The sequence below is a fragment of the Rhinolophus ferrumequinum genome, chromosome 12 (genome assembly GCF_004115265.2).
Source record: "Rhinolophus ferrumequinum isolate MPI-CBG mRhiFer1 chromosome 12, mRhiFer1_v1.p, whole genome shotgun sequence".
Classification (NCBI taxonomy): Eukaryota; Metazoa; Chordata; class Mammalia; order Chiroptera; family Rhinolophidae; genus Rhinolophus; species Rhinolophus ferrumequinum.
The window spans coordinates 66,136,052-66,163,149 of NC_046295.1; the positions used below are offsets into that span (position 1 = coordinate 66,136,052).

General features: G+C 47.2%; 1 protein-coding gene across 6 annotated transcripts in view; it reads right to left on the minus strand.

Moving 5' to 3' along the window:
- Positions 1 to 27,098, minus strand: part of WHRN (whirlin) — an 84,611-nt gene that overhangs the window by 52,277 nt on the left and 5,236 nt on the right. For 5 of the 6 annotated variants that reach the window (XM_033123973.1, XM_033123969.1, XM_033123971.1 and 2 more), the window contains exon 2: positions 6,481 to 6,699. The exons of the other annotated variant lie outside the window; for it this stretch is intronic. In XM_033123973.1, the coding sequence (XP_032979864.1) occupies positions 6,481 to 6,699 (219 nt within the window). The remainder of the gene's footprint in view (positions 1 to 6,480; positions 6,700 to 27,098) is intronic. 6 annotated transcript variants of the gene reach the window in all.

A 27,098-nucleotide genomic window follows, 5' to 3' on the forward strand; every position in this document is an offset into this window, starting at 1 on the left:
TCTTGGAAAGAAGGACGAGGCCTTCCTCATGGAGATAATGAATGTGGGCTGCTTCATAGGCTGGGCCAGGCCACACACCTGTGAGCAGTCGATGGTATTCCACCCAAACACGACCAGAGGCCCAAGGCAGAGCCAGGCCTTGTGCTGGGCCTGATTCAGAGGAGAATCTGACCAGGTCCTCAGAGGAGCCCCAGGGATGGAGTGCTGACTGCTGACAGCTCACAGCTGAGTCCCTCCGGGGACCTGTCACACACACACATACACACCGCCCGCCCGCCCCAGAGCAGCTTCCATCCAACGACGAGGTGAGAGAGAGAGCCCGACCCCTGCCTCAGGACAAGTCTGCAGGGCCACCCCAGTTCCAGAGCACCGTGGGCCTGGCCGAGGCTTCTGCACTGAGGCTTCTGCACTGCAGCCCACTCCTCCCTCTGCTCAGTCAGTCCTGCGTGCCTCACGGCTTGATCAGTGTTGATCCCAGGGCACTATTGCTGCGGTCATAAACGACTACAAACGTACGGGCTTCAGATAACACAGACCTATTATTAATATCTTAGAGTTCTGGCGATCAGAAATCTGGTGTGAGTTGACAGGACTGCATTCCTTCTGGAGGCTCTTGGGGAGAACCTGTTTCCTTGCCTTTTCCAGCTTCTAGAGGCCGTCTGCATTCTTTGGCTCATGGCCCCATCCTCCAACTTCAAGCCACCAGCATAGGCTGCACCCAGCATCATATCGCCTTTTTCTGACTCTGATACTCCTGCCTTCTTCTTCTAAGGACCCTTGTGATCACTGGGCCCACCTGGGTTATCCAGGAGAACCTCCCTGTCTCAAGACCTTTAATTTAATCACATCTGCAAAGTCCCTTTTGCCATGGAAGGTGACATCTTCACAGGCTGCAGGAACGGGGAGGTGGATGTCGCTGGGAAGTCATTCTTTTAACACAGGCGCTTTCCTATAAACCTCCTCCAGGGAACTTGTTGCCTCAGAGTCCATTCCCGGGAGCCTGACCTCAGGCAGAGCCTCCCAGAAATACGACCTTAGAGTCCTGAAGGCTGAGGGGTCAGCCAGGGCAAGGGAAGGGCAACAGCACATGCAAAAGCTCAGAACCTGGACAGAGCACAGTCCCCTGGGGTGACCGAAGGGTTCTGTTTGGTTGGAGCGCAGCAGGGAGGCAGGGGGATGGACAAGATTGCTTTGTGGGCTGTCAGTCAGGCCAGGAAGCCTGGGCTTTCAACAGGGGAGACAGAGGTTCAGGTTGGGATTTTAGGAAGAATACTGGGAGGGGCAACAGCGGAGGGGGCCTCTTTCTGGAGATCCTTCAGGAGAGGGTGTGCACCTAAGACAGCAGTGGGGTGGGGAGGCAGGGCTCAGACCTGGGGGAGCTCAGTGGGGCTGGCTGAGGACAGAGTGGGCAGCTCCCACTTGGAGCTCCTCCTGTGCCCGACAGGACAGACTCCCGACCTTCTGTGTGGTGCCTTCAGGGCCTGGACAAGCGCGACTCCAGCCCTGCTCACTGGATCCTTCCTGGAGTCACTCTTTCTGCCCTTCGTGACCACACCCACCTGGTCCCTCCAGCTCCAGGACATAAAGATTCTGGGGGAGAGATCCCAGAGGAGGCCAGGAACACACAGATGGCAGCAATCATCAGCTCTGAACACGAGGGATGAAAACAAACCTCCTGCCTCCCCGTCATCTCCCCATAAATCCTTTACTTGGGAATAAAACAGAGTCTTTATCACAGAACTGTAAGAACAGTCTCATCAACCACAGGATAATCTACCTCAATCACTTGCTGGAAATTCAACCAGTGTTTGGGAGGAAACAAAATTCACCAATGGGGAAGCGCGCGAAGCTGCGAGAAGCACCCTGGCACCCTAAAGGGAATACCACGCCCACTAATAATACGCATGTAATAATAATCACTCACTGAATTAATTGGTCACGAAGTGTGTTTCCTAAATCCCAGGCACTGTGCTCAGCGCTTCACATGCATTTATAATTACCTCATTTAAACCTCTTTTCTCCTCTTCTACAGTTTCTCTTATTATCCCCAATTTTCCAATGAGATAACTGAGGCTGGAGGGCCAGCACACCACACTGACTCCCACAGCCCTCGTTCAAATCCTCCTTCTGCCCTTTATTCCTGGGCAACCACGGGGCAAGGCCCATTCATTGCTCCTCTGATCTTCAGTTTCCCCATCCATGAAATGAGAATTGCACAACCTACCAGGAGCAGGCACTGCCATCCCCCTTCTTGCCTTGCCTTAGGACCCTGATCCTGTCCAGAAAGCAACGTGAGCAGCCGATGATGTCGACAAGCACGTTGGGGCAAAAAGACATGACAGGTGCCTGGCACCTAGATGACATTCAATAAATATTGGTTGTCCCTGGAATTAATTGCTACGTCCTAAGCACTGTGCTCTGTGCGTACGCACTTGATTATGAATCCTTGAAACAGCCCCGCATGGCTGCCGTGACCTTCTCCAAATTGTGGAGAGGGAAGCTGAAGTGACTCATTCAAGGTTAAGTGATTCGTCCAAGGTCACACAGTCAGGAAGTTCTACAACCAGGGGCGATATTGTGATTTATCATAAGAAATAAAGATATTTGGTCTTCGTCCCCATTCCTGGCACTGAGCTCCTGAAATCCTTGTAAATTCCTAAGTGACAAGAGCACGAGGAGTGTCTTTTATTCTAATGAGGTGACTCTGGGTGGGCTCCTGGATGGCTCCTGGATGGGGGCTGACCACCAGAAAGATTAAGCCAGGATTAGAAGCTTGGATTTGCAGCCCCACCTCCATTTTTCAGAGTGGAGAGAGGAGCTGGAAATGGAATTAACTGCGCACGCCTACGTGAAGTAGCCGCCATAGAATCCCAACGGCATGGGGTTCGGACAGCTTCCGGGTTGGGGAACACGTGGAGGTCTGGGGAGAGTGGCACACCCAGAGGGCATGGAAGCTCTGTGCCCCTTTCCACACGCCTTGCCCTACACATCTCTTCCACCTGGATGCTCACCTGTATCCGTTATCATATCCTTTTATAATAAACTGGTCAATAGTCAGTAAACTGTTTTCCCAAGTTCCGTGAGCGGCTCTAGCCAATTAACTGAACTTGAGGAGGGGTCGTGGGGACTTACCCGTTACAGCTCCAACTTTGTAAAGAACAGTGTCTAATACAGGGGTCTGATCAAACAAGACGTAGATTCAAACCCAGCAAATGCTGACTGAGCCTCTACCATGTACCAGTCCGTTGGCAAGGTGTTTTCATTCTGATTCAGTGATTCATGTAATACATACTTACTGAGCGCCTATGCGGTGCCCAGCACTGATCCAGGCACTATATATGTACCAGGGCACAGAACCAAGATTCTTACTGCCATGGAGCTTACATGGTGGTGGGGAGAGTAGGCCCTACCATTATCTCCATTTTACAGAGGATGAAATCAAGGCTCAGAGAGGTTATATAACTTATCCAAGGTCACACAGCTGGCAAATGGCAGAGCCAGGATTTGAACCCAGGCAGCCTGGCTTCAGTGTCTTATCCTCCCTGCCACACTGACACTATCCCATTGAACCTCCCTTCCCCCCCACACACAAATCTATTCCAGTTTATTACAGCTATAGAGGCTCAGGGTTAGCACAGAATGTGAAGCTGGAATAATGAGCAATTCTGCACCCTGCCCCTCTACTCCTCTGAAGATGCGACGCCATCTTGAGCGCAGACAGGTCTGAATTCCCGAGAGCTACATATGTTCTTCCCTTCTGTTCCTGTCTTCAACATCATGGGACGGTTCTCACACTTCAGTGTGGAGAAGAGAATTACTAGAAGGGATGCGAAAACCAGAACTAGCTTCAGAGGACAGCTGGGGTGGAAGGTTCAAGGGGAATTTTGCTCTCTGAGTGATTTTTATGTCACCTCTTGCCCTGAAAACTCATTTCCCTAGAAGGTGTGTCCCCACGAGGGCTAGGCTAGGATTTTTGAAGTTTGGCAGGGGAAATCCATCTGGGAGTCTGGTCACCGCTATTTGAAATATTAGAAGATGAGACCAGGCTGCTGGACAGAAGAGAATCAGGTCCAGGGAGCCAGAAGTGAGGGTTCCAGAAACATTTTCCCCATGTCCCTCTTCAACAGGGACATGGGGGTTTCCACATTGTATCAGCAAGAGGAGGGATGAGGAGAGGGCAGAGGCTTCAGTCTAGAGCCGTGAGGTCTCTGAAGGCCTCTGTGGTGTGGTCTAGGGCATTTCCTGACTCCTGAGGTCCCTGACTCCTGACTCCCAGGAGCAAAATTCTCTCAGCCAGTGCCTTGCGTGTTCCTACATCAATCACTCCACGATTCCCAGAGGTCACCATATCTCCTCCCACCCCTCCCACGCACTCCATTCCAGTGCAGGGGCCTTCTCTCTAACTAAGCCTTGAAGATGCCACACTTGTTCCCACCTTAGGGACTTTGCATGTGCTGTCCTTGCTGCCCGGGATTTTCAGCTCTCAGAATGGTACATGGTGGCTCCTTCGTCCTCTCTCGGTCTCAGCTCAGAAGTCATCTCCTCAGAGAGGCCCTCCCTGACCACCTCATCGGAAACAACGCCTCATTCCCCATCACTCTCTATCCCCTTTCCTGATTTTCTTGCCTTCCATCAGTCTTCACCATCTTCATGATCTTGCTCACTTATGTTCATTTCCAGAGTATTGTCTTTCTCTTCCCATGACCTCCAAACTTACTGGAAGCTTCCCCAGGGTAAGGCCTCCTCTCTTTTGTCCATTTCTCTATTTCCACCTCTCCTAACAGTGGCAGGCACACCACAGGCGCTCACGAAACATGGGTGACTCACCGAATGGGCCCTAGTTGCTGAATGCTCTCTAAGTCTCGGATCCCTCATCTGTAAAATGTGGATGAGGACACCTGCCGCACAGGGCGGCCGTGAGGCCCCAGTATGATGCTGCAAGCACAGAGCCCTGCATCTGGTCAGCCCTCATCAGCGATAATCGCTAGTCTATTATCATGCCTCACTCAGGGAAGGGCTTAAGAAAAAGATAAAGCCAGTTCTCTGCCCAACGCTGGAAGGCCGGCCTTGGAAATCACTGAATGCCACAAGTAGTGCTGCTTTTCAAGACGGCCAGAGAGCAGTCGCCTCGCCTAGCCCTGACCACCTTGAAGAAGCCCAGGCAGCCCAGTGGTGCATACCAACTGGCTACTCCACTGCCTCCCAGTTGGCACAGATGCTGCTGCTACCTCTGCCTCATCCTGCGTATTGATGTTTGAACACAAAGAGCACAAAACACATTAAATAAATGTTACGGTCTTATCGACAGGAAAGGAAAGCTGAGAAAGTCTCCAGAGGCAAGGCTTTTGGCTCAAAGCCCCAAGCTGTGTGGCCTCCGGGCTTTCAGTGTCAAGGTCCTAAAATACCAGAGAGCTGCTTGCAGGAATTACATTCTTGGTCCCAGGAGCAACCAGGGGCACAATGCAAACAGCGCCCAGAGTGAAGTTTTAAAACATCAGGGGACCATCTCTCAGTCTTTTAAAAAATATTTTAAGAAACAGTCATGGTGTGGGGAGCGGAGAACTCTGTAGGGGGCATGTACTGATGCCCCTGTCTCTCTTTGGTGACAATATCCCATGGTGCTTTGGACAACAACCCCTCCCCCACCAGCTTCAGTCTTGGGTAGTTCTGTCAATCAAAGTGCCCAGCCCTCCCTACCAGCCTATCAGGTGCTCCTCCCTGGGATACAAATCTCGAGGGGAAGAAGGCAGAGAACTGAAATGGTGGAGATCCCTTTCCTCCTGGAGGCTGCCGAGTTCCTCAGCTTCAATTCTGGAACTGCTCGTACCCTGCCAGTAAATTTCCACTTTGTGGAAGGTGACCCAGACCTGTTTCTGTTCTTTACAACCCCAGACCTGCACAGCAAAAGGCTCCCTGTAGAGCACCGAGTCCTGGCAGCTGAGTGTGGCCAAGCACCTGGGTCTGGAATGCTAAGAAGTTAAATCATCTCGAGTTTAAGAGAAGCTCTGCGCTTTCTTTCTTCCCCTTTCCACTCTCTTCCCCTTTATTCTCTTCCCCTTTCCACTTTAGGGGCTGGATGGGGAGCTCGCTGGCCCAGCTGCAGCCATCAGAAGGGGGCGATCTCTTCGAGGATGGTAGTGGAGCAAATTCGGGTTCCAGAATAGGCTGTGGAGCAGAGCTGCCCCACCAGCCCACACTGTCCCCTCTATTCTGTTATGACAGGGAAAGATAACCGATCTTATTTAAATCACAGTCCTTGGGCTCTTTTGCTGCAGCAGCGTAGCCTGCACTGTATGTAATACAGGCTGCACAGGTCAAAAAGCAAGGACAGAGCCCAGATGGAACCAAGACCCTTCTTCCAGCCTCTGAGAAGCTTCCCTGCTCTGGATTTGGCAAGAAGAATCGGGTCTCAGGGGCCAGCCTCCCCCACCAGCTCTCCGCCTTAGGCCGGCCTCGCAAGGCTAAGGATGGGCAGCTCACCTTTTTCTCATCCCCGCCCTGCAGGAGGTGCAGTGTGCTCCTGCGGTCTCCCTCGCGCTGCCTCAGGGCGCTGCCGTGGGGCTGGGGCAGGCCCGAGGGTGGGGAGATGCTGCGGCCTTGGGGGTCCACCCAGGTGTAGATGTGGTTGGTGACATAGCCCCCCGGGACACGCCCCGCCGAGTACACCGACAGTACCAGCTTCTTGGAGCCCTTGAGAGCCTGGAGAGAGAGGGATACAGGATTAGTCAGCAGGAAGGGGGCACTGAGGGATACCCTCCCATTACCCAGAACTTGCTTCCTCTCAGGACCCACACAGAGGAGGTGTCCAGTCCCTAAATCCCTTTCCTTTTCTAGCCTTCAGTTTTGTCTTATAGAAACGAGGACGTCTGTCCCATCCTTCTCCTGAAGTGGTCCAAACACAAGAAGTATGGTCTCTTCGCATACCTGTGCAGAAAAGCGCTAACAGAGCAGGCCTGAGACTGTATCCTGAGGAAGGCCTGCCTGGCTGGCATCTGGGAACTTGCATTCTATTCCCAGCATTCCCTAACTGACAAGGGTGGCTCACTGTTGCCCAGGCTATTTGTATAAACCGTCTGGTTTATGCCGCATGCCTGCTTTCCTTCTGAGGATCTGGGATGTGGGTCCAGGCAGAAGGTGCCTATGTTACCAGCCCCAGTAAGAACCTTTTTTAGGCGCTGAGTCGCTAATGAGCCTCCCTGGTAGACAACATTTCATACTTATTGTCACAATTCAGTGCTAGAGGAATGAAGCTCATCCTGTGTGAATGCACAGGGAGAGGACTCGGAAGCTTGTGCCTCGTTTCCTGCAGACTTTGCCCCACAGACCTTTTTCCTGTGCTCATTTTGCTGTGTACCCTTTAACTGTAATAAATCTTAGCCACGAGTACAACTATATGCTGAGCCGATAAGCCCTTCTAGTGTCACAGAACCTGGGGGTGGTTTTGATGACTCTGATAAAATACAAGAGTCAAGAGAAAAAAATCTTGATAACGACAGCCTAACTTTTATAAAGGGCCTATATGTATCAGCCATTCTGCACCTGGCATGCCTTATCTCCTGAAATCCTCACGGAATTCAATCTTGTGGGGGAAGGAAACCCCATTATTCAGATGAAGAAATGGAGGGCAATCCCCTGCCCACACAGCCGGTAAGGAGTTCCGTCCCCATCGCAACTAATTTTGAGTGTTGTACCACCTTTATTTTACACTTTCCAGTCTGAGGATGGACCAACCACAAGGAAAGATAAGGACAAACCCTAAGCCCTGGGTGGAAGCTGAGATCGGCTATATTGCTTTCCCACAATGCACCTGTAGCTGAAATGAAGCGTTGTTTTGTTTTCCAGCAGACAGTCATTTAGCAACTAGGATTAATAGCACACCCTGAAACTGGGGACCATTTGAGTAAATGATAATACCTACACACGAAAGTTCATGCTGCCATTAAAATCACATTTCAAAATCATTACAAAGAGTTTATAATGCCAAGGATATATGATCTATTTAAATGTTAACTGGGGTCAAAAGGATATAAATCATGTCTTAAAAGTATGATCTCAGTTATGTTCAAAGAAAAATCACACAGGAAAAGTAACAAAAACCTGAGGAGTAATGTGCCAAGATGTCAGCAGTGCTTCTCTCTGGGTGGCAGGATTACGGGTGATTATTATTTTGTTCTTCTCGTTTCTCAATATTTTTCCAAATATTCCAGAATGAGGGTATATCAGAAAACAACAATATGCCTAAAAGGGGGAGGAGAGTACTTAGCTCTCTGGTCCCCTCAAGCTTACTCAAATCCAGCACACACTCATTACTCCCCAGTACTCTCCAGAGAAAACAAGGACCAAGGACTGAGTTTTCACGGACAGTGGGGAGCCCTGGCTGGGCGGAGCCTGCCTGAGGAGGACACTCTGACATTTGGACTTCTCCTGGAGGAGGAAGAGTGAGCAGGGAAGCACTGGGTCCCTCAATTTCCCAGCTAAATGCCAGTCCCCAATAGGGAGAATGAGAGGATGGCGGCTCTCCAAAATTCTGCTTTTAAAAAAAGATTTCTGAGAAGATGAGCAGGAAAAGATTTACTGTGTTTTTTCCAGCATTCCCAGGACTCCTCTGACAGAACAGCCGGGAAAATAAAAATCTCTGTTAAGTTTGAGAGGCAGGATGGAGGAAGCGGAGAGCAAGCGGGCTTCCGCTGGAGCAAAGTGGGAAGTGGGTCACAGGGCACAAGTGTCATCAGCAGAAGCCTTTGAAGCCACTAAGCCCTCCACACAGTCCTCCTGACCCCTCTTCCCCGCCCACTGCTCCCTCCTCCATGATGATTCCGCTGGCTGCTCAATGCTGTTCCAACTGGCCTGCCTCTTCTCTGCTTCTTCCCTTGACAGTGAGTCTGAGCTCCATCGTTCATTTGATGAGGGCCAACTTCATGCCAGGCCTGGAGGGAACAAAGTGGGCATATCCTCATGGCACTTACAGCCCGGTGAGACACAAGGCTTCACCTGGCACACAGTCGGTCCTCAGAAAAGCAGGCTGCCCTGATTGGGTGAGAAAGTGAATATGTGGCTCTGCAAGAAACCATCGCATCCACAGGCACCATCCTTCACCCCCTTACTCAGTTTATCTGGAAGGATGCACTGGAATTAAGAACAGAGGCAAGTGGAAATGAACGTGTAGAGATTAAGGCAGGAGAGCTAAGTCGCTTCTGTGACTTGTTAGTCGAGAGTCCTTGGGCCAGCGGCTTTCTCCCTCAAAGCAGCACACATGAAAAAAGAATAATACCCACTTCTCAGGGTCATGTGGATTAAATGAGACAATGTGCATGGGGTCCAGAGCCTGTGCACACAGTAGGAGCTCAGCAAGTGGTAGAGCCTACTCCCCTTTCTGCCCTGGCATGTCCGCATTGAGAAGGGAAACCAGGTATAGAAAAGCTTGGTCCAAGGAGTTAAAAAAGAAAGTGGGTGAGAGAAGGAAATGAACGTGTAGAGCATGATTTGTATTCTGTATTGCTGGCAATAGTGGAATTCTATTGGTCAGTTCTATAAATAGGAAGGCAGCAACCTTGAGAACGGAGAGGAGGTTAATGTCTTTGATGGAAACACCACAGAGGGCTGGCGCCGGAGAGGGCGTGGGAGGTCACTGAGTCTCCCACGCATTGCCTGCCCCCAATATTTTACAGAAGGGGATGCGAGATGGGAAGGGACAGAGGGGGTACAGCTATGAGAGGCACAGCTAAGGACACAGGAGGCCAGCCTGGGCCAGCCCCTTCCCCTCTGCCCCTCCATTTCCCCATCACACCCCTGTGGGACCAGAAAATCTGATGGCTACGCAAGCTTAAACCATTCCAGAACCTCTGATATTGGCATGTTTGGGGGTAAATGTGGGCTTTCAGTGGGTCTTGGAGAGCAAGAATATCATCATCCACTGCCACCTTCTTTATTTTTCTGGTAAAACTCTGGATTTGGTTCCTGGGACAGGCTCTCAGAATATGGTCTTGGTGCCATCAGACCCTTGCTCCATCCACTGCTCTCTAATTTAACTAAAACATGTGTGTGTCATGTGAGGAAGGCGTGGAGGTGGAGGGTGGTCCAGAGGTCGGTTTCTACCTTCTTATTGCCTTCTTGTCTCCATATTTATGACAACCGCTTGCTTATTTTAAAGGGGGGCACTGACTGGAGTTCATGCCTGCAGACAGCTGGCCGATGCATTCTCCCGATAACCCTTCCACCAGCTTTCCACACTCACTCCCAGGGCCACCTCAATCCCGGGGGCTCAGGCCACATGGGGATCGTGCGGTCCTTGCTCACTGTTAGGTGCACCAGGCCATCCATTTCTCAAAAAAAAAAAAACGAGGGCCTTTTCTCAGTGGAGTGAGCCTCTGTAGCAAGCAGCCTGAGGCAGCAGAGCAATTAGAAAGAGTTCTGTCCCCATTGTGCCACTGGCTTGCTGGGTGACCTGGGGCTACAGCCTCCTCTCACTAGCCTCTGTTTTGCCATCTGGTAATGAGCAGGTTGGACTCCCTGACTGCTGATGTCCTGCCCCAAGTTAAACTTCAGTGTCTTCTGGTTTGGGGCTGCGTTTAGAAGAAAAGGCTTTAATGACCTGCATGATGGTCACAGGTCAAGGTAGCGAAGGGATCAGGGGCTTTGGGAAGTGCAGGGATGGATTCTAGGAAGGTCTGAGGGCTGCGCCTCAGAGACTGCCCTGTTTCCCCGAGAGCACTCAGAACTGTGCTGCCTGGCTGGGTTGCAACCAGGTGCCTGCACCAGATCTTGAACCTGGGGGCTCTGAGGTTCTGTATCAGTTGGGAGAGGATCTTGAACCTGGGGGCTCTGAGGTTCTGTATCAGTTGGGAGAGGATCTTGAACCTGGGGGCTCTGAGGTTCCGTATCAGTTGGGAGAGGCCAAGAGGGTTTACGACAACACCAAAAGGGCCGATGGAGCATCTCAGATGTGGCAGGTTGCACAGTCCAACTCGCAATGAAGGACCTTCTAAGGGACCCGAGGGCTGGTGAGATGCCCCCTTAAGGGGCCCTGCTCTTTCTAAGAAGCTGCCTACGGATAGTAAACCACATCCAACGCCCACCTTAAAGCAACCTCACGCTCTGCCTGTGCAGGTTGGTGACTGTCAGCCACGCCCCTCTCCTGCTGTGGCGACCGGCAGAACCAGCCAGTCTCCTGAATCAACCGTTTGTCAGCTGGGCCACCTCATACAAGTTACCAAATCTTTCTGTGTCTCTCCTGCCAAACGAAGACCATAATTCCACTCTCTCTTTAGAAAGAGGAGCCTTATTAGCACATCGCCTATCACTTAAGAATTCAGGGAGCTATGGCTAAAAAGAGAAACATCATGAGCTGTAGGGAGAGCCTACTGTGAGCAGACCGGTCAACAGAGCACTGTGCTCCCATGCTTTTGGTCACATGTTTACTAGTGAAGCTCGACCTCGGGGCTTGCCTGCATCCCACCAAGTCTGATCAGAGAAATCTCCATCTGCCCCAGCAGCTAGCATGACTAAGATACGATCCATCTCCAGACGACGATTCAGGCAGCGCATTATGATTGCGGAAATGTAAATTACATGTAGTTGTCGTCAAATTTAACAACTTGCTACTTGGATTAATGCTCTCAGGAGGCAAATTTGCTTCACTCCGCTCTTCAGAGCTGACTCTGGAACCCCCAAATCATGGACCAGGCTGACATGGTTCTCTGCTTAGCAGGGGACTGAGAAACAGACTGGAGGGGGCCAGAGTGCAAGGGTACTAGAAGGTGTGTGTTTACACAGATGTACATATATTCCTGTGTTCAAAAACATGCACCAAAGTGCAAGCACAAAGTGGACCACAGGGTTTCACGATTACCAGACTACTGTCCTGAGCGGCATGTCCAAAAGAAATGTTCTGGACGCATAATGGTGAGTCGTCCAGCTTATTTCAGGGCACAGACCTCAAGGCAAGCTTGTCTCCTCTCGGAAACAGAGACACTCAAGCTGAGACTCACGTTAGTATTTAGGAAGAGAGGAAAGGATGATGCATGGCCGCTATTCCTGTCCTCACCTTGCCCAGTTGTGACTTTGGGTCCAGACACACTGGGGCACCAATCCTGACTCTCCTATTGACTTGCTGTGTGACAAAGGGCAAATTACTTCACCTCTCTGTGCCTGTTTCTGCATTTAAAATGCAACTGCTGTGCATTATTTACAATCACCAAGATATGGAAGCAAACTACATGTCCATTGATAGGTGAATGGATAAAGAAGTGGTACATATATACAACGGAATATTACTCAGCCATATAAAAGAATGAAACCATACCATTTGTGACAACATGGATGCATCTAGAGGGTATGATGCTAAGTGAAATCAATCAGACAGAGAAAGACAAGTACCATATGAATTCACTTATATGTGGCATCAACAAAAACAAAACAAAACAAACAAACAAACTCATAGATACCAAGAACAAACTGATAGTTGCTAGATAGGAGATGGGTTGGGGGGGGGGGTGAAAAAGGGACTAAAACGTACAGATTGCCAGTTATAAAAATAGTAATGGGGATTAAAGTACAGCCTAGGGAATACAGTCAATAATATTGAATTATTCATTAATATAATATAATATAATGACTTAATGTTGTACGTCAGCTATAATTGAAAAATAAATTTTTTTAAAAATGCAACTGCTATACGGATAATTAAGATCATGCAAACTGCCCATATAGTACCTGGTACATAGTAGGTACTCAATGTATGTAAATTCCTTTCCTGAGTCTGGCAGCTCCTTCTCCCAAGAACAAGCCCTCGAAATTCTCTAAATCTCTAATCTGTATGGACACAAATGCATGGGCAGTTCTAGCTTTTCTCTCCCCACTTTCCTCATCTTCATACATATTCTTCTTTCCTTTAATCCACCCTTCTTCATATCTGCCCCATCTCTGACATTCAGCCCCTCTCCCACCACCTCCAAGAAGCCTTTCTGGATTGTGACTGACTATCCAAGAGCACCCAGCACACTTCTATGAATTTGATGCCATATGCAATAGGCTCTACATCACCTTCATACATCCTGTCTCTAAGACTGTAAGACGAGTTCCTTGAAGCACATTGCATATTCTGTTCTCATTATAAGCTCTCCCTGCTCCTTCCCAACCACTCCATTATCCATCCATCCAGCCATTCATCCATCCATTCAACAAGATATTTACTGAGCTTTCTATATGCCAGGCAGCCCCCAGGAATCTGTTCAAATGGGCTGCAGAAAGAGCAATGCACTAGATTAGGGCTCAGGCATCCCATGCTTCCTTCCCCACACTCATGTGAACGTACACACCTGAGACTCACGTGGAATTTGGAGAGAGAAGCAGAAGAGGGAATAGTTAAGGGCTACCCCTCTGGAGTCAGGCTGCAGGGGTTCCCATCCCAGCTCTGCCACCTGCCAACAGCAACCTTGGGCAAGTTACTGTGCCCCAGTTTTTCAGGCATAAGACATAATAACAATGGCATTACCTCACAGGGTGCTTGGGAGCATTAAGTTTAGTTAATATACATAATGTGTTTAGGGCCTGGAACACAGGTAAGTGCTACAAGGGTTAGGTGTTATTATTAGAGAGAACTCAGAATGAAAGTCCAACCCACCATCCATGAAAACCACTGCTACATTTTGGTGTCGGTCCTTCCTGACTTGTTCTGTTCATTTTACAAATGTGTGGCTGTGTATATACAAAACTACTGTTGTCTGATGTTTACATAAATGGACTCATACTTAAAATTGTCATTGCCATTTTTTCCAATTATAAAAACATATTTTGAAGGTCTTTCTTTGCCAGTTCAACGACATTAAGCTCATTTCTTTCCACATTACATTACATTCTCTGGCAGACATGCAACATCACTGAATTCCCACTCCCCTATTGCTGGACATTTAGGTTGTTTCCAGTTTCTTTTTCTTTCTTTCTTTTTTTTTGTCAGTACACACAGTCAATGCTGTAATAACATGCTTTTATGTGCATCTTGGAGCACATGTGCATCTAATTCTCTGGATGGGAGAAAGGTAAAATTCCTGAAGCAGTGGGTAGTGCGTTTTTCATATGCAATCTCTTCCTGTTGTAGTTTTTAGAACCACCTGCAGGGGGCAGCACTGTACCATGTGGGGCTACAGATTTGGATTACCATCCACAGGGGCTTTTCAGTGATGTTTTCCCAAAGCAGAGATTCACCCTGCTTCATGCTTTGTTCCACAGGCTCCAGAAACAGCAAAGCTTGGCTCTGTCTTCCAACTTTATCTGGGGACTAAGATATTGTAAAGCACGAAAATAAAAAGGAGTCTTAGAGTGAGGACCCCCCCAAAGAGTTTTTCAGTGGAAGGTATACTCATTGGAAAGCCATTCTCAAAGTTCCACCTCTTCCTAGCTATGACACTTTAGACAAGTTACTTAAGCCCTCTGAGCCTCAGTTTTCTCACCTGTATAATGGGGCTCCTACCTGTTAAATGCCTACCCTTAGGGAATCGTCATGCAGAAAATGAGGCTTGAGGAGATAAAGTACACAAAGCATCTTGCACAGGGCTTGGTGCACAGTAGGTGGCCAGCAAATGGTGGTTAATATTATTGGTAATAGTAACATTACAGTGATGACCACTTGGTTTATTCTTCCCATTACACAGATGAGGAAAAGAGACTCTCCTCACAGTAGATGGTGAAGTATCTTATGCAAGGCCACAGAGAGGATGGTAAGAGGCAGGGCTTGGATCTGAATCTTGGACTCTCCAAACTCGTGCCTCTTTCACCAACAGTTCAGGGGGTTCAGATGACACAAGGCCAACCCTGTGTCTCGGGCTCACAAGATGAACAAGGAGAGAGGGTCTGAAGAGGGCACATGGGATTTATAGGCTGTAAGCAAGAAAGAGACCCTGGACTCCTGAACCCTGAGCTGGTGCCGGGTGCAGCTACCTGGGCTGGAAAAACCCTCCTCGTTCAGCCCCACTTTGAGGGAAGACCGAAATGGGTGATGTGAACTCTGCCCCGGTGGCATGTTTTAATGTCATGAGAAAGTAAAGCCCTCATTAGCCCTTTGTCTTCACAGGTCTTTTCCTCTGCACCACGTTTTTATCTGTGTTAATTACCTGTTACAGGGACCACGGACTGCAACAACTTCCAGCCTCCTCTCCCAGTCTCTAAAATCAGTCTCTGCACAGCAGCCAGTGCTTCCTTTATAAAATGCAAGTGGACCCTGTGCCTTCCCAACCCCAAACTCTCCCATAGCTTCTGATGGGAAATGCAAAATCCCCCCAGTGCATCTCAGGCCTACATAGCTGGTCCTTCTTCCTGGCCAGCATCATTGCCTGCCCCCGTCACCTGGCTTTTCTTACAGTATCAAGTGCTCCAAGCTATTTGCATGTGCTGTTGCCTATCCCTGAAAGAACATATCTCAACATACCTATACGAGTGATTACTTACATCTTTCTCAATAGATAGAGAAGGCAGGGAGTTCTTCTGGTTTGGACACAGATGTATCAATAAATATGAAAGATAGGAGATCGTAGGTGATTCCATATAAAATGAGAGACAATGAAGAAATGCAGTTGAAATTGCCTTCCTCCTGAAATTGACTGCCTTCCTCTTGAAACCGAACGCCAAAGAAAAATTTTACCTCTTTTGAGGTGCCAATGAGTTCTCTGGTAGAATCTAATAATGTATTAATTTCCCTTTTTGCCTTAGTTGCTAGGAAGCTCACAAGTCCATTTAAATATAAAATACTATTCCTATTAAAGGCAACACACACATACGCACACGCACACGCATTCTTTCCAATATGGTTTCTGATCTCTCCACTTTTTTCATGATTTGCTTTTTAGGTGAAGTCCCTCAATTAGTTTTGAAATAGGAAGGAATATTATAACTATATTAACAATAGGTAAATAGGATATGTAGAGTTGAAAGAGGGTGTTAAATCATACCAATTACAAAAGAGGTGCTTAATAAAACAATTGCCCAGTGGATAATAAATGCTCAAGTACTCCTCAAGAATTAGACACCGTGTACAAGGAGTTGAAGGCAGAGAGATACTTTTCACAGACGCTGGGGCAACAACTCTGCTTTCTCATCCTACCTCTCACCTTCCACTCCCCAGAAATCCTATGTTGCTGCCGACTAAGAATGTATGTCATTTACAACATTCCCTTAAACAAATCGTGTTGGTCTCTCTTCTGCTGCAATGTTGACATGAGCAGGTAGTGGTGTGGTAAGAACTCACTCTATCTCAAAGTACAGGGGCTTCATTGTGGCGTCCCTCACCGTGTGCCCATCATAGGGCCAGGATCTGGGGAAAGGTGTGCCATGATGTGGCTTGTGTGCTCTGGCTTGTTCTTTGTAGCCACCTCACCTCCTGAAGCTGCGACCCCAGGGAAAATCAACCGGACTGCAGAGCAGTTGTGTGGGCCCAACCAGGACCTCCTCCCTGAAATGCAGCTCAACAGAAGAATCATGAAACAACACAACATATGTACGAAGCAAAGCTGAACGGAAAGAAGCAGGTGACTCAACCACTGAGGAAATGTGAATGCACAAGGATAAAGGCCAGGGAAGATAGTAGAGAAACGAAGACTAGTTAGGAGAGTGGGAATATCAGTATCTTCTCTTCCCCTTTTCAGTTTTCTTTAATGCTGTTTAAATTTGCCTTTAATTTCGGCCTTACAAAATAGATTTTAATAAAACCAACTGTTCATTCCCTCCGCTCTCTTTTCTTTATGAATTTGACCTTCTCGGTGTGAAGATACAGAAGGAAATCTTTGCTCCACTGCTTGCAACACCAGGATTGTAGAGGCTGGAACAGGAACCTGACATTTTAAAGCCCCTGTTCTCCAGTATCTTTGCTTCTAAATGTCTTTGTGAGTAAAGGCTGTGCTACAAGGAAAAACACGAAGGATCAAAGAGCGAGAAATAACATTGTCCTTGGAGATAATGACACAAGAAATTTGCGAGATAGTGACAGAGTGACCATCCCTTTGCAAAACAACTCATAAAATGAGGAAAGAGAAAATGGTAGAAAGATACTGATTCCTTTTCGATGCAATTTGTCAATTAGTCACTAAGCCTGGCTTTCAGTCTCTTATAATTTAAGTAAATTCCTTTACAAAGATTCTTTAAATTTCGTCTCTTTCTTTTTTTCTTTTTTCCTTTAGGGAAAAATTATTAATAACTAGATTCCCGGAACCATAAATATAATCACTCAAGATAAGCCTCGATGGGTTTGCAATGGAGTGTTTTGTTGTCTAGAATCAATGTCTATAGCACAACCATCCATCAGGAAAATTTGTTCATATCAATATCATTTTCTCGGGCCATGAGTGGATACACGGATGGGCTGTTTCTCCTCCTCGACTCTTTCTTTTCATTCCTGCCCCTCATCACTTCTTGTGTGTTCTTCGTTAACAAGGGGAAAGGCTTCCAATTTAACTCACCCTCCGCCTGAAGAATCTGAATTCAAGGTGAATGAATCAACCATCTCCTCAGCAGATGTGACAAAGAAACAGACAGATTTGATGACATGGAAATGTAAAACACTTATGATTAAATGGGCATAGGACATCAGTAAGTTAGACACCAAAAGTAAATGAATATGTTATAGATATGACATACATTATATATGTATATAACGACATATAATATACACTCTAACATATGCTACATATTTTCTATATTACATATAGTATATATAGCTATACAAACCATAAACATGCAAAGGAGTGCAACTGCACTATTTAAATTATGCAAATTAAAATAGGATACTTTTTTATCTATCAGATTGGCAAAAATGGAAAAGAAATATAATATCCAGGGTTGGCAAGGCTGGGGAAAAATGAAGCATCCCATACACTGCTCATGTTGATAGGAGAGACTGTAAAAATACAAACTCTTCCCCAAGAGCAATTTGGCAACAGTTACCAAAGCCTTAAAAACCCGTCTATCCCCTGTGCCAATGCCACCTGTAGAAAGACAGCCCAAGGAATGATTAGAAATGTGCTTGAAGATTAATGTGCAAGGATGTTTAAAGCAGCAGTATGGATAATGTTTTCAAAAACAAGCCATCCAACAAGAAGAAATTACTTAAAGAAACCATGTACTTCTTTGCTAGGATACATTACATAATCATTAAAAATCATGTTCTAAAAACATTTATCAAAGTGGGAAAAGAGTCACTGTTTGGTGAAAGAAGCAGGCTTCGTAGCTATGTTCACAACAGCAGTTTTGTAGAAAATTCCCAATACAAATTTACACACACAGACACACAGGGGATTGGAAAGACAGGAATCAAATTGTCAATAGTGATCGTTTCTAGGTGGAGGAGATTATCAATGATTTGGGGATTTTTTCTTCCTTTGTGTTTTTCTGTGGTTTCTAAATTTTCTAAATTGAACTCATATTTCTTAGGTCATTAACACACACACACACACACACACACACACACACTTTATTTTAAAAGTCCAGGCTGACTCCTCTACTCCTTATGTTTCCTATGACCCAGACAAAAATGGCCCTTTATTTATCTAGTCTGTGACGGGATGACAACTACTAGCGTTTTACCCAAGGCCCAGCAGACCCTGTTCTCATCCTGCCCACACAGCAGACAGCATAGACAGGTTCAGACTCCACCATTCAATGAGATGATTTCGTAAGTTATGGATTTATCCTAACGAGGGTTCAATTGAGGTCACAGTTGAGTTGAGGTCACAGTTACCTATTTAGAGAATTTCCACAGACAACGTACAAAATAAAATCCTGACAAAGGTCAGGGCATGATGAAAGAGGAAAGATCTGGTTCCTCGTGGCTCTTCTTGTCGAATGGCTGCAAAGCCACTTCCATGAGGAAAAGAATCATGGAAGACACACATTTACTGAACCCTGGCTCTGGCCAGTTTCTCAGTGAGAAACAGTTGAGAGCCAGTGGCAATGAACACACGCTTTGGAGTCAGCAAGACCCGAGTTCAAATTCTGGCCCTGCTACCTCCCATCTGTGCACTGGTGACTGGTCGCTAGCTCTTCCTGGTGGTTCTTCTCCCCAGGGGCTGTCGTAAAGAGTCGGTGGGGGAGGAAAGGGATTCACAAGAAGCCCTAACAGAACTTCTGGGGGCACAGAGACCCTTCCTGGTGGCCACGTTTATTAGTGTGCTCAGTATCATAAGCTTGTAAGCATCTTGTGTGTTACACATTTTATACCAGGAAGAGCATCGTCCAGTAGGAAAATAGACCCCAACACAGTGGTTTGGACATAGTGGTACTCAGTCAATGTTCAGGTTAATAGATGCACCCAGGGCTTTAACACATTACCTATATGGCCACCAGTATCCCCACTTTACAGATGAAGAAATTCAAAGTAACCTGCCTGTCACTTGACTATTATTGTCCTTATAATTTTATTGATGAGCAATCTGAGAATCAGAGAGGTTAAGAAGTTTGTTTAAGACACCACAAGTACAAAGTGGCAGAGCAGGGCTTCAAACCCAGACAGTGTCTGCCTCCAGGGCCCAGGCTCCAGCACTGTGACATGTCACCTCTCTCTGGTGTTGGAGTGAGGGACACATTCCCTCAAGTCAACAAAACCTTGGCCACTTTCCATCTCTGTGACAACAGGCAAAGGACAAACTCTTTGCAATTTTGTAAAATGAAGCGACAAAAGTGGCCCCTACCTCAAACCTGATAGGGTTGTCGAGACATTTAAGTGAGTTTATATACATAGAGAGTACCGAAAACGGTGTCTGGCCCATTGTAAGCCCTCAGTACAAACGTTATTATCGTCCAAAGGGTAACCCCAGAACACATGAGGACATATATTACCGGCATCATGACAGAGTGACGCAGGCCACCACGCTGAGGGAGCTGAGGGGAAGGAGGATTCCAGCTGCCCCCATCTGTGGGTATGAGGGCACGTCTGTGGGGAGAATGCACTGGGGCCGGGCCCCACAGGGGCTGTAGGTATCTACAGGTGCAGAGAAACAAAGCCTTATGTCAGCGGACGGTGTGTTGCGGGTCTGGCCAAGTGTGGACAAAAAAGGGCAGTCTGTGGGTTACCAGGGATCAGATTATGGGCAGCCCGAACCTCAGGTTAAGGGGCTCCGCCTCTGCCCTGCAGGCCCCCAGCTCCAGTGCAAAGCATTAGGCATGGCACGGTTTGATCAGATACAAATTTAGAAAGTTAGTCCTGCTGCCAGGGTGCTGAATGGACTGGTGGGCAGATGAGCAAGAAGAGAGACAAAGAGAGTGAGACGGCCACTGGAGTGCGAAGTGGCAGCAGTGGGGAGGAGGCAAGTGAGTTCTGAGACGTGCTGGGGAGAGGTCAAGCCTGGAGGGTCGAAGCCAGGGGTGTCCACACTGCGGCCCGCGGGCCAACTGCGGCCCGCGATCCATTGTTAATTGGCCCGCAGCAAATTCCAAAAATATATTTAGTTTACTTAAATAAACCAGGTGAGGCAATACGTGCTTCACCTCGAGTGAGTGGCCCGGCTGTTCGTATATTTTACCGCATATGGCCCTTGGTGAAAAACATTGAAAAAAGTTTGGACACCCCTGGTCTAAGCGCATCATATCCCCGGTGGGGAGACCACGGAGAAGAGGGGCAGGGCAAGGCTACTAACTTGGGAAATGCCCACGACTGGAAGGCGAGAGGAGAGTGCCATCAGAGGGTCAGCCATGAACTAGGACTTCCAGTGAAACTAAAGATTGTTCCTAAGACTGGACAAGAGTAGAAAAGAGAAATTAAAAAAATAAAGACACTCAAAGGAGGCACAGATCCTGTTCAGAGACAGTAACAGTAAGAAGATGGGTGAAGATACAGACACTTGGGGGCAGTGAGGAAGGAATCTGAGGGCCATCGGAACATCTTGATCTTCCCAGTTTAAAATCTCAGCATTGGAAGGGCTCTTGGAAGCAGGAGAGGATTAGGTGAGTTGGGAGACCTCTGGGAAAGGCTTGGGGTCCCCAGGGAGGAAGAGGAGGGAGGCAAAAGAGATGGAGAAAAAGGATAAAGGTCACGCTAGGTCCAGATATAACAGAGGACATCACACCCTCATCCTCAGAAGGATGGAAATGGCAAAAGAATCCCCACCTCCTCAGGACTTCCCTACTACATGGAGGGTGACTTCTGAAAGCTGGACCACTTTCCTTTTCTTAATCAGGAGCCTCTTAATGAAGGCTAGCATACCATTTCAGATGTGGTTCAAATAAACTACAGGACTCTTAAGTGCAGATGCCCATGTGGTCAAACCACTACTTCCACCTGCATTAATTACTTCTAGAAATGGCTTTCTCTCTCCCCTCATCCAGGACCCCTGGGGAGCCAGCCCATCAGGGAAGGATGCTGGAAACACGGTTCAGGAAGCAGCCGGTCAGGGATAACACTGTCACACACTGGCCTCTGGGCCATGGATCTCTCTTGCCTTCTCATATTTTTAAGGGCGCTTGGTCAGGACACACAATTCCATCCCACCCCCGGGCTTGATTACTGCTGTGAAACGACCATGCAGAAGCCAAATTCCAGATAGGAGACATTTTTAAAGAAACTGTCAACGTGGGAATATCAACTACATTTAGTAAATGACTCTGCAATTCAAATCTCTACGACGAATCAGGAGGGCCCCAAGTCCCAGTGTTTCTTCTAATGGCACTTTATTTTTTTATCCCCAACTAAGCAGGCACAACCGAAGATTTTCAAAGCCAAGCGAATGCAGTCAATAACATTTTTCATGACAATTCGTGCAGCGGCACTTCCGTGGCCATGGTTTTTAAACTTTGGATGTACAATGGCAACAAGGACCGTTTGTGAGCACGATGAGGTAGAATCAAGGGTAGAGGAGTCTGAGACACAGAGAAGCAAAGGGAGCTGCTCCAGGTAACAGCTAAGGACACTGTCAGATGACCCCAGGTCCGTCGCAGAAAGCCATCTCTAACCTCTTGGGTACAGACCTCCCTTTCTTTGATTCTCCAATGTTATCAGCTGACCTTGCATATCTGGAATCCTACTCCAGATCAGCTAAGGACAGGGACAGGGTCGGTCTGCTTCTCTGGCCAAGTCCATGTGGATAAATGGGGGAAGGGAGAGGATTCTAAAGGCAGGCAGCGCTTCCCAGACCTGGGGTGCTTAAGATTTGCCTGGGGTCTAGTTAAGTTTCAGGCAAGTTGCATTTGTGAATCACTACTTCTAAGGCCCCAACACCTAGGCTTTTGGGAATATCCCTTTTGATGTCACTTCTCTGTGTTCCTCCCTGTAGCCTGCAGCTTCAGAAGTAAAGAGGACATCTTAGGACTTGTTTATGGAGGCTCATATACCGTGTTTCCCCGAAAATAAGACCTAGCCGGACCATCAGCTCTAATGTACCTTTTGGAGCAAAAATTAATATAAGACCCAGTCTTATTTTACTATAGTATAAGACTGGGTCTTATATAATACAATATAATACCGGGTCTTATGCAATATAAGACCTGGTCTATAATATAATATAATACCGGGTTTTATATTAATTTTTGCTCCAAAAGACGCATTAGAGCTGATTGTCCAGGTAGGTCTTATTTTCGGGGAAACACGGTAGTTGCTTTGCATTCAAAGTTGAGAGTATGCTGATATTACGAAAACTCAGGTAGAGAGGAAACATAACTACAAAACTGGCTGCCAGCTGAAGCAAAACCACAGCCAATTTAGCAGAAGAAACACAAATTCTCAAATGGGGCGGGGCTGGAAAAGAAGAAAAAATAAACCCATTTATGCGTTCTCGATAGAGAATAAAGCAGCTCTTAAACATACAAGTGATTAGCAGGAACTTGGCCTTCACCTGAAATGTTGGGGCTTCTTGAAATCTGAACAGCGTTGTTGTTGCTTTGAAAAACAAAAAGCCAAAAGCTATACCTCACCCAAACTCGGTTCATTGATTGCTTCAAAATAGAATAAATGATTCTATTTTGGAATCACAGGCACAGTCAGGCTTGGTAAATAACCCATTTCTGGAAATGTGGCTTTCAAATTAAGAGCAAAGTGACAAATGAAACAACCAAAGAGGTCTCATAGGGTCGAGTTTGGCTGCAGAGGATGAGAAAAGCTGTTGCCCACCCAGGCACAGAGCACATATTCTTAAAGGTCTTTCACTAAAATACAATTAACCCTAAAACAACGCAGGGGTAGGGGCGCCGACACCGTGCATTTGAAAATCTAAGTATAACTTAAGTCGGCCCTCCACATACTCGGATCCCAACCACCCGTTGACTCTTGAACAACGCTGGTTTGAACTTCATGGGTCAACTGAAACAAAATCCATATATAAGTGGATCTGTGCAGTTCAAGCCACGTTGTTCAAGGGTCAGCTGTAGTAGTAGAGGGTTTCCTATTTACCAAATTTTTTACACCTATTAAATTATCTGATCACCACAGCCACCCCAGGAAGGAGACAGGCGGGAGGCGGCAATGCCCATTTCACAGTCCCAAAGACTGAGGTTCAGAAATGTTACGTGATGTGCCCTCACAGCCACACAGCCAGCTTCATGGTAAAGTATACACTAAAGCCTCTGGCGTTCCTCGATTTTCTATCCAGCACCCACTACATTGCAACACACAGACCTTCTCCCGGTATCACACTCAGGAACTAGGGCATTCTGAACTCACTAGCACTGTGTTGGGAGCAGGATCATTCCATTCATTCGGGAATTATTTATTTATTAATTAAAGCACCTACTATGTGCCCAGCACCGTGGAGGTATTGAGGTATGTGAGTGAGCAATGCAGATCAAATCTCGGTTCTCAGAGCTTATTTGCAGTGGGGAAAACAAACAGTAAAACATCCTTCTAGGCAAGTGCACTGAAGAAAATTGAAGCAGGATAAGGGGATCGAGGGGTGGGGTGGGGTGGGGATGAGGGGTGCTGCTTCGAAGAGGGAGGCAGGGCTGCAGAGGCATGCAGATGTCACAGCACTTAAAACAGTGTGTGACCTGTGGCTATGAGTGGGTCCATGGGCCCCCCTCCCCCAATGGTTCCCCGAGGGCAGGGACATGCGTCATTCATCTCTGACTTCCAAGTACCAGCCTTGGGCCTGGCTGTGCTACATGCTGCTCAGAGCAGTGTGGTTAAATGGTTCTGCATGACCACAAGCTAACACATGCCACTTTCCCTTGATGTGTGGGCATCAGACTCCCCACTTAGTAAAATGAAGCCTTTGAATGGTTCTTAAAAGGTCCCGAGATATCTGGCACAAAAGGTGACGCCTGCCTGCCTTCCAGCAGGAAGCTGGCATAGTCTTCCAAGGAGGCTGGCTACATAACCCTAGGGCTGGGTTCCCATAGGGGGTAAGGCAGAAGGCCACCTAGTTCCTAATCCCAATAGTGGACCTGAGCTAGTCCATTTCACCTCCCTGAGCATGAGCCTCCTCACCTCTCTGCGTCCCCTGGGAGCGAAAAAGCACACGGCACATAGTAGGCACTCACTAACGTCAGCCTCCTCTCTTCACAATAGAGTTCCAGGAAGGCAATGTTCAAACACATGTGCACTGGCCTCATTGTACCATGTCCTGCAGCTGGCACCAGAGGTACGCGGGAAACAAATGGAGAGTCTGATTCCTGCTCCTTGCACCCTTTCCACCTGCTGTGCTATAAAAGTAAAATGGAAACGTCTGCAGCACAGGAATCTAAAACGCAGCCCCCACCTTACAGCAAAATTATAAGTCCACGGAAGCTTAGTGTTAACATCAGCTTCTTGTTTGGGGTGAGGGTTGGGGTTTAAAAAAAAAAAAAAAAAAGGATTGGTTTTGGAAATTTTGTATTTCAGCCTCCATCTACCTCCAGCCATTTCAATGCCATTCCCTCTAATCAGAGTCTCTGGTCCTTGCTGGGTACTAACTAATCTGGGATCCCTGAGCAGTGGACTTACAGGCCATCAAAGAACCTTGCTAGAAAGCCAGCTGGAGCCTAATCCCCCATGGACGTCTGCCTCAATGCAAAGCCCTTTGCAAGGCAGAGGGGGCATTATGACTCGGAGATGCACATGTGCTGTGAGCAAGAACAAACAGGCGTTTGAGGGGCTGGCACGCACTTGACAGGTGTGTACTGGCTGTGTGCCGTGAGCCTGAAGGGAGGCGGAGGTGGGAAGCGACAGCACACACAAAATCCAATTGGTCCTGGGTTAAAGCATCATACTGATCTTTGCAGCTCCATCCAAATGATGACTCCATGGCAGGTAATAAACAATGCTGGGTTTGTCAGAAGGGGGCTGGGGACGACAGAAAAACCAGAAGCTAGCGCTGGAGTGATTCTATATCTCTTTCATGCCCAGCTTCAAGTCAGGAGGCAGGCATCTTCTACTATAAAAATATCACTTCTTAAAAAATAAAGGCATTCCCTTTCACCCTACAAAATGCTTCTTTGACTTGAACATTAAAGAACCAGTTGAAGGGATTTTTGTCCTGCATACTGTTTCCCCAAAAATAAGACCTAGCCGGACAATCAGCTCTAATGGGTCTTTTGGAGCAAAAACTAATATAAGATCTGGTCTTATTTTACTATAATATAAGACTGGAAATAATATAATAATAATATAATATAATATAGTATTATATAATATGGGGTCTTATATAATATAACACCTGGTCTTATATTAATTTTTGCTCCAAAAGATGCATTAGAGCTGATTGTCCTGCTAGGTCTTATTTTTGAGGAAACATGGTAGGTACCATCATTTTCTGAAACCTTCAGGATCAGCTTGAGCCAAACAGACAAGACTAAATTAAAAAAAATGGACCCTCTCAATGTACTGCGTCATACTCTAGATCCAGCACCTAACATCTATTCAAGAAAGGGTTTATTAATAGTGAGCTTTCAATGTGTCACTGCTGGCAGGACCCACAGGACCCAAGCAAGAGTGCAGGGCCCAGGAAAGTCTGTGCACACCCATAAACGTATTACCCATGGTTTCCAAATTGGAATACAGGAATGACACCAGAGGGAGAAGCTGTGTTTCAGATACAAAGTTGGAAGTGGTAATGATTTGTAATGGCTTCCGCTAGCCATATACAATGGGAAAATCACAAATGTGTCATTTAGAACACGCCAGGCCAAATACAATGGTTTAGATTAATATGGATAGATTCTTCTCAGGTTTTTATGCAAAGGAAGGGAGGGTATGTTACCTCTAAGTAAAAAAGGCTGGTCACTGTTTTTGACTTCTGGAATGATTCAAATTCTAACACGCACCTTGGATGTACCCAGGGGGACGCAGAGACTAATGAAGCCGTTTAATTCTTACCGAGATGGAAACACACACATACGTATATACATTCCAGCAGTACCTAAATACCCCATGCTCTGCTCCCTGCTACCCGCAGAATCAGGGACTCGGAAAGCAAGCGGGTAAGTGAACGTGATTTTGAGTGCTCTCAGGGTAGTGTTGTGCCTGCCACAATCCTACTGTCATTTTCTCATTTACTGTGGAATGGCAGCAGGGTCGGTGTTCTTGGGTCGACGGACAGCAGTCAAGTTCTCGTCAGTACAGTGTGTAACCCGTCAATTTCCTGATTTAGTAGGAGGCTAAACAGAGTGCCAAGATTCTCATCTCCCAATCCTTAGCCAACTTTCCTTACTCTGCCTTAAACGAAAGCAATTCCAAACGAACAAGAAAACATCACATTAGACATTCTAAACGCATTCTGTATAGCACTTACCAAACAAATCAGACTGTCTGAGCTGGAAGGGGCCTTGGGCAGCCCCTTGCCCACCCATCCTAGGACACAAAGAGGGTCAGTGACTGGCCCAAGGTCACACAGCAAGCATGTGGCAGAACCCAATGCAGCATCCCTGGTCTGTGGACTCCTTAGCCAATTTATCAAGCATTTTTGGCTGAAAACCTTTGAAAGATCTCATTTATTATTATTATTGGTTTGGCTCCTGTTCATTCAAGATAGAGTTTTCAAAAATCAAACGTTTCAACATAATTGCAAATAGTAACTGGCTTGCCTTATCTGGACCTGACACTGCTGATTTAGCAAACAAGCTTCAAGAGAGGGATGGGCCCCCCGCTGGACAGAGGGTAAAATGCTCACTGAACGGCTCTGGGTAATAATGGATGCTTGACTTGCCAGAGAGAGACG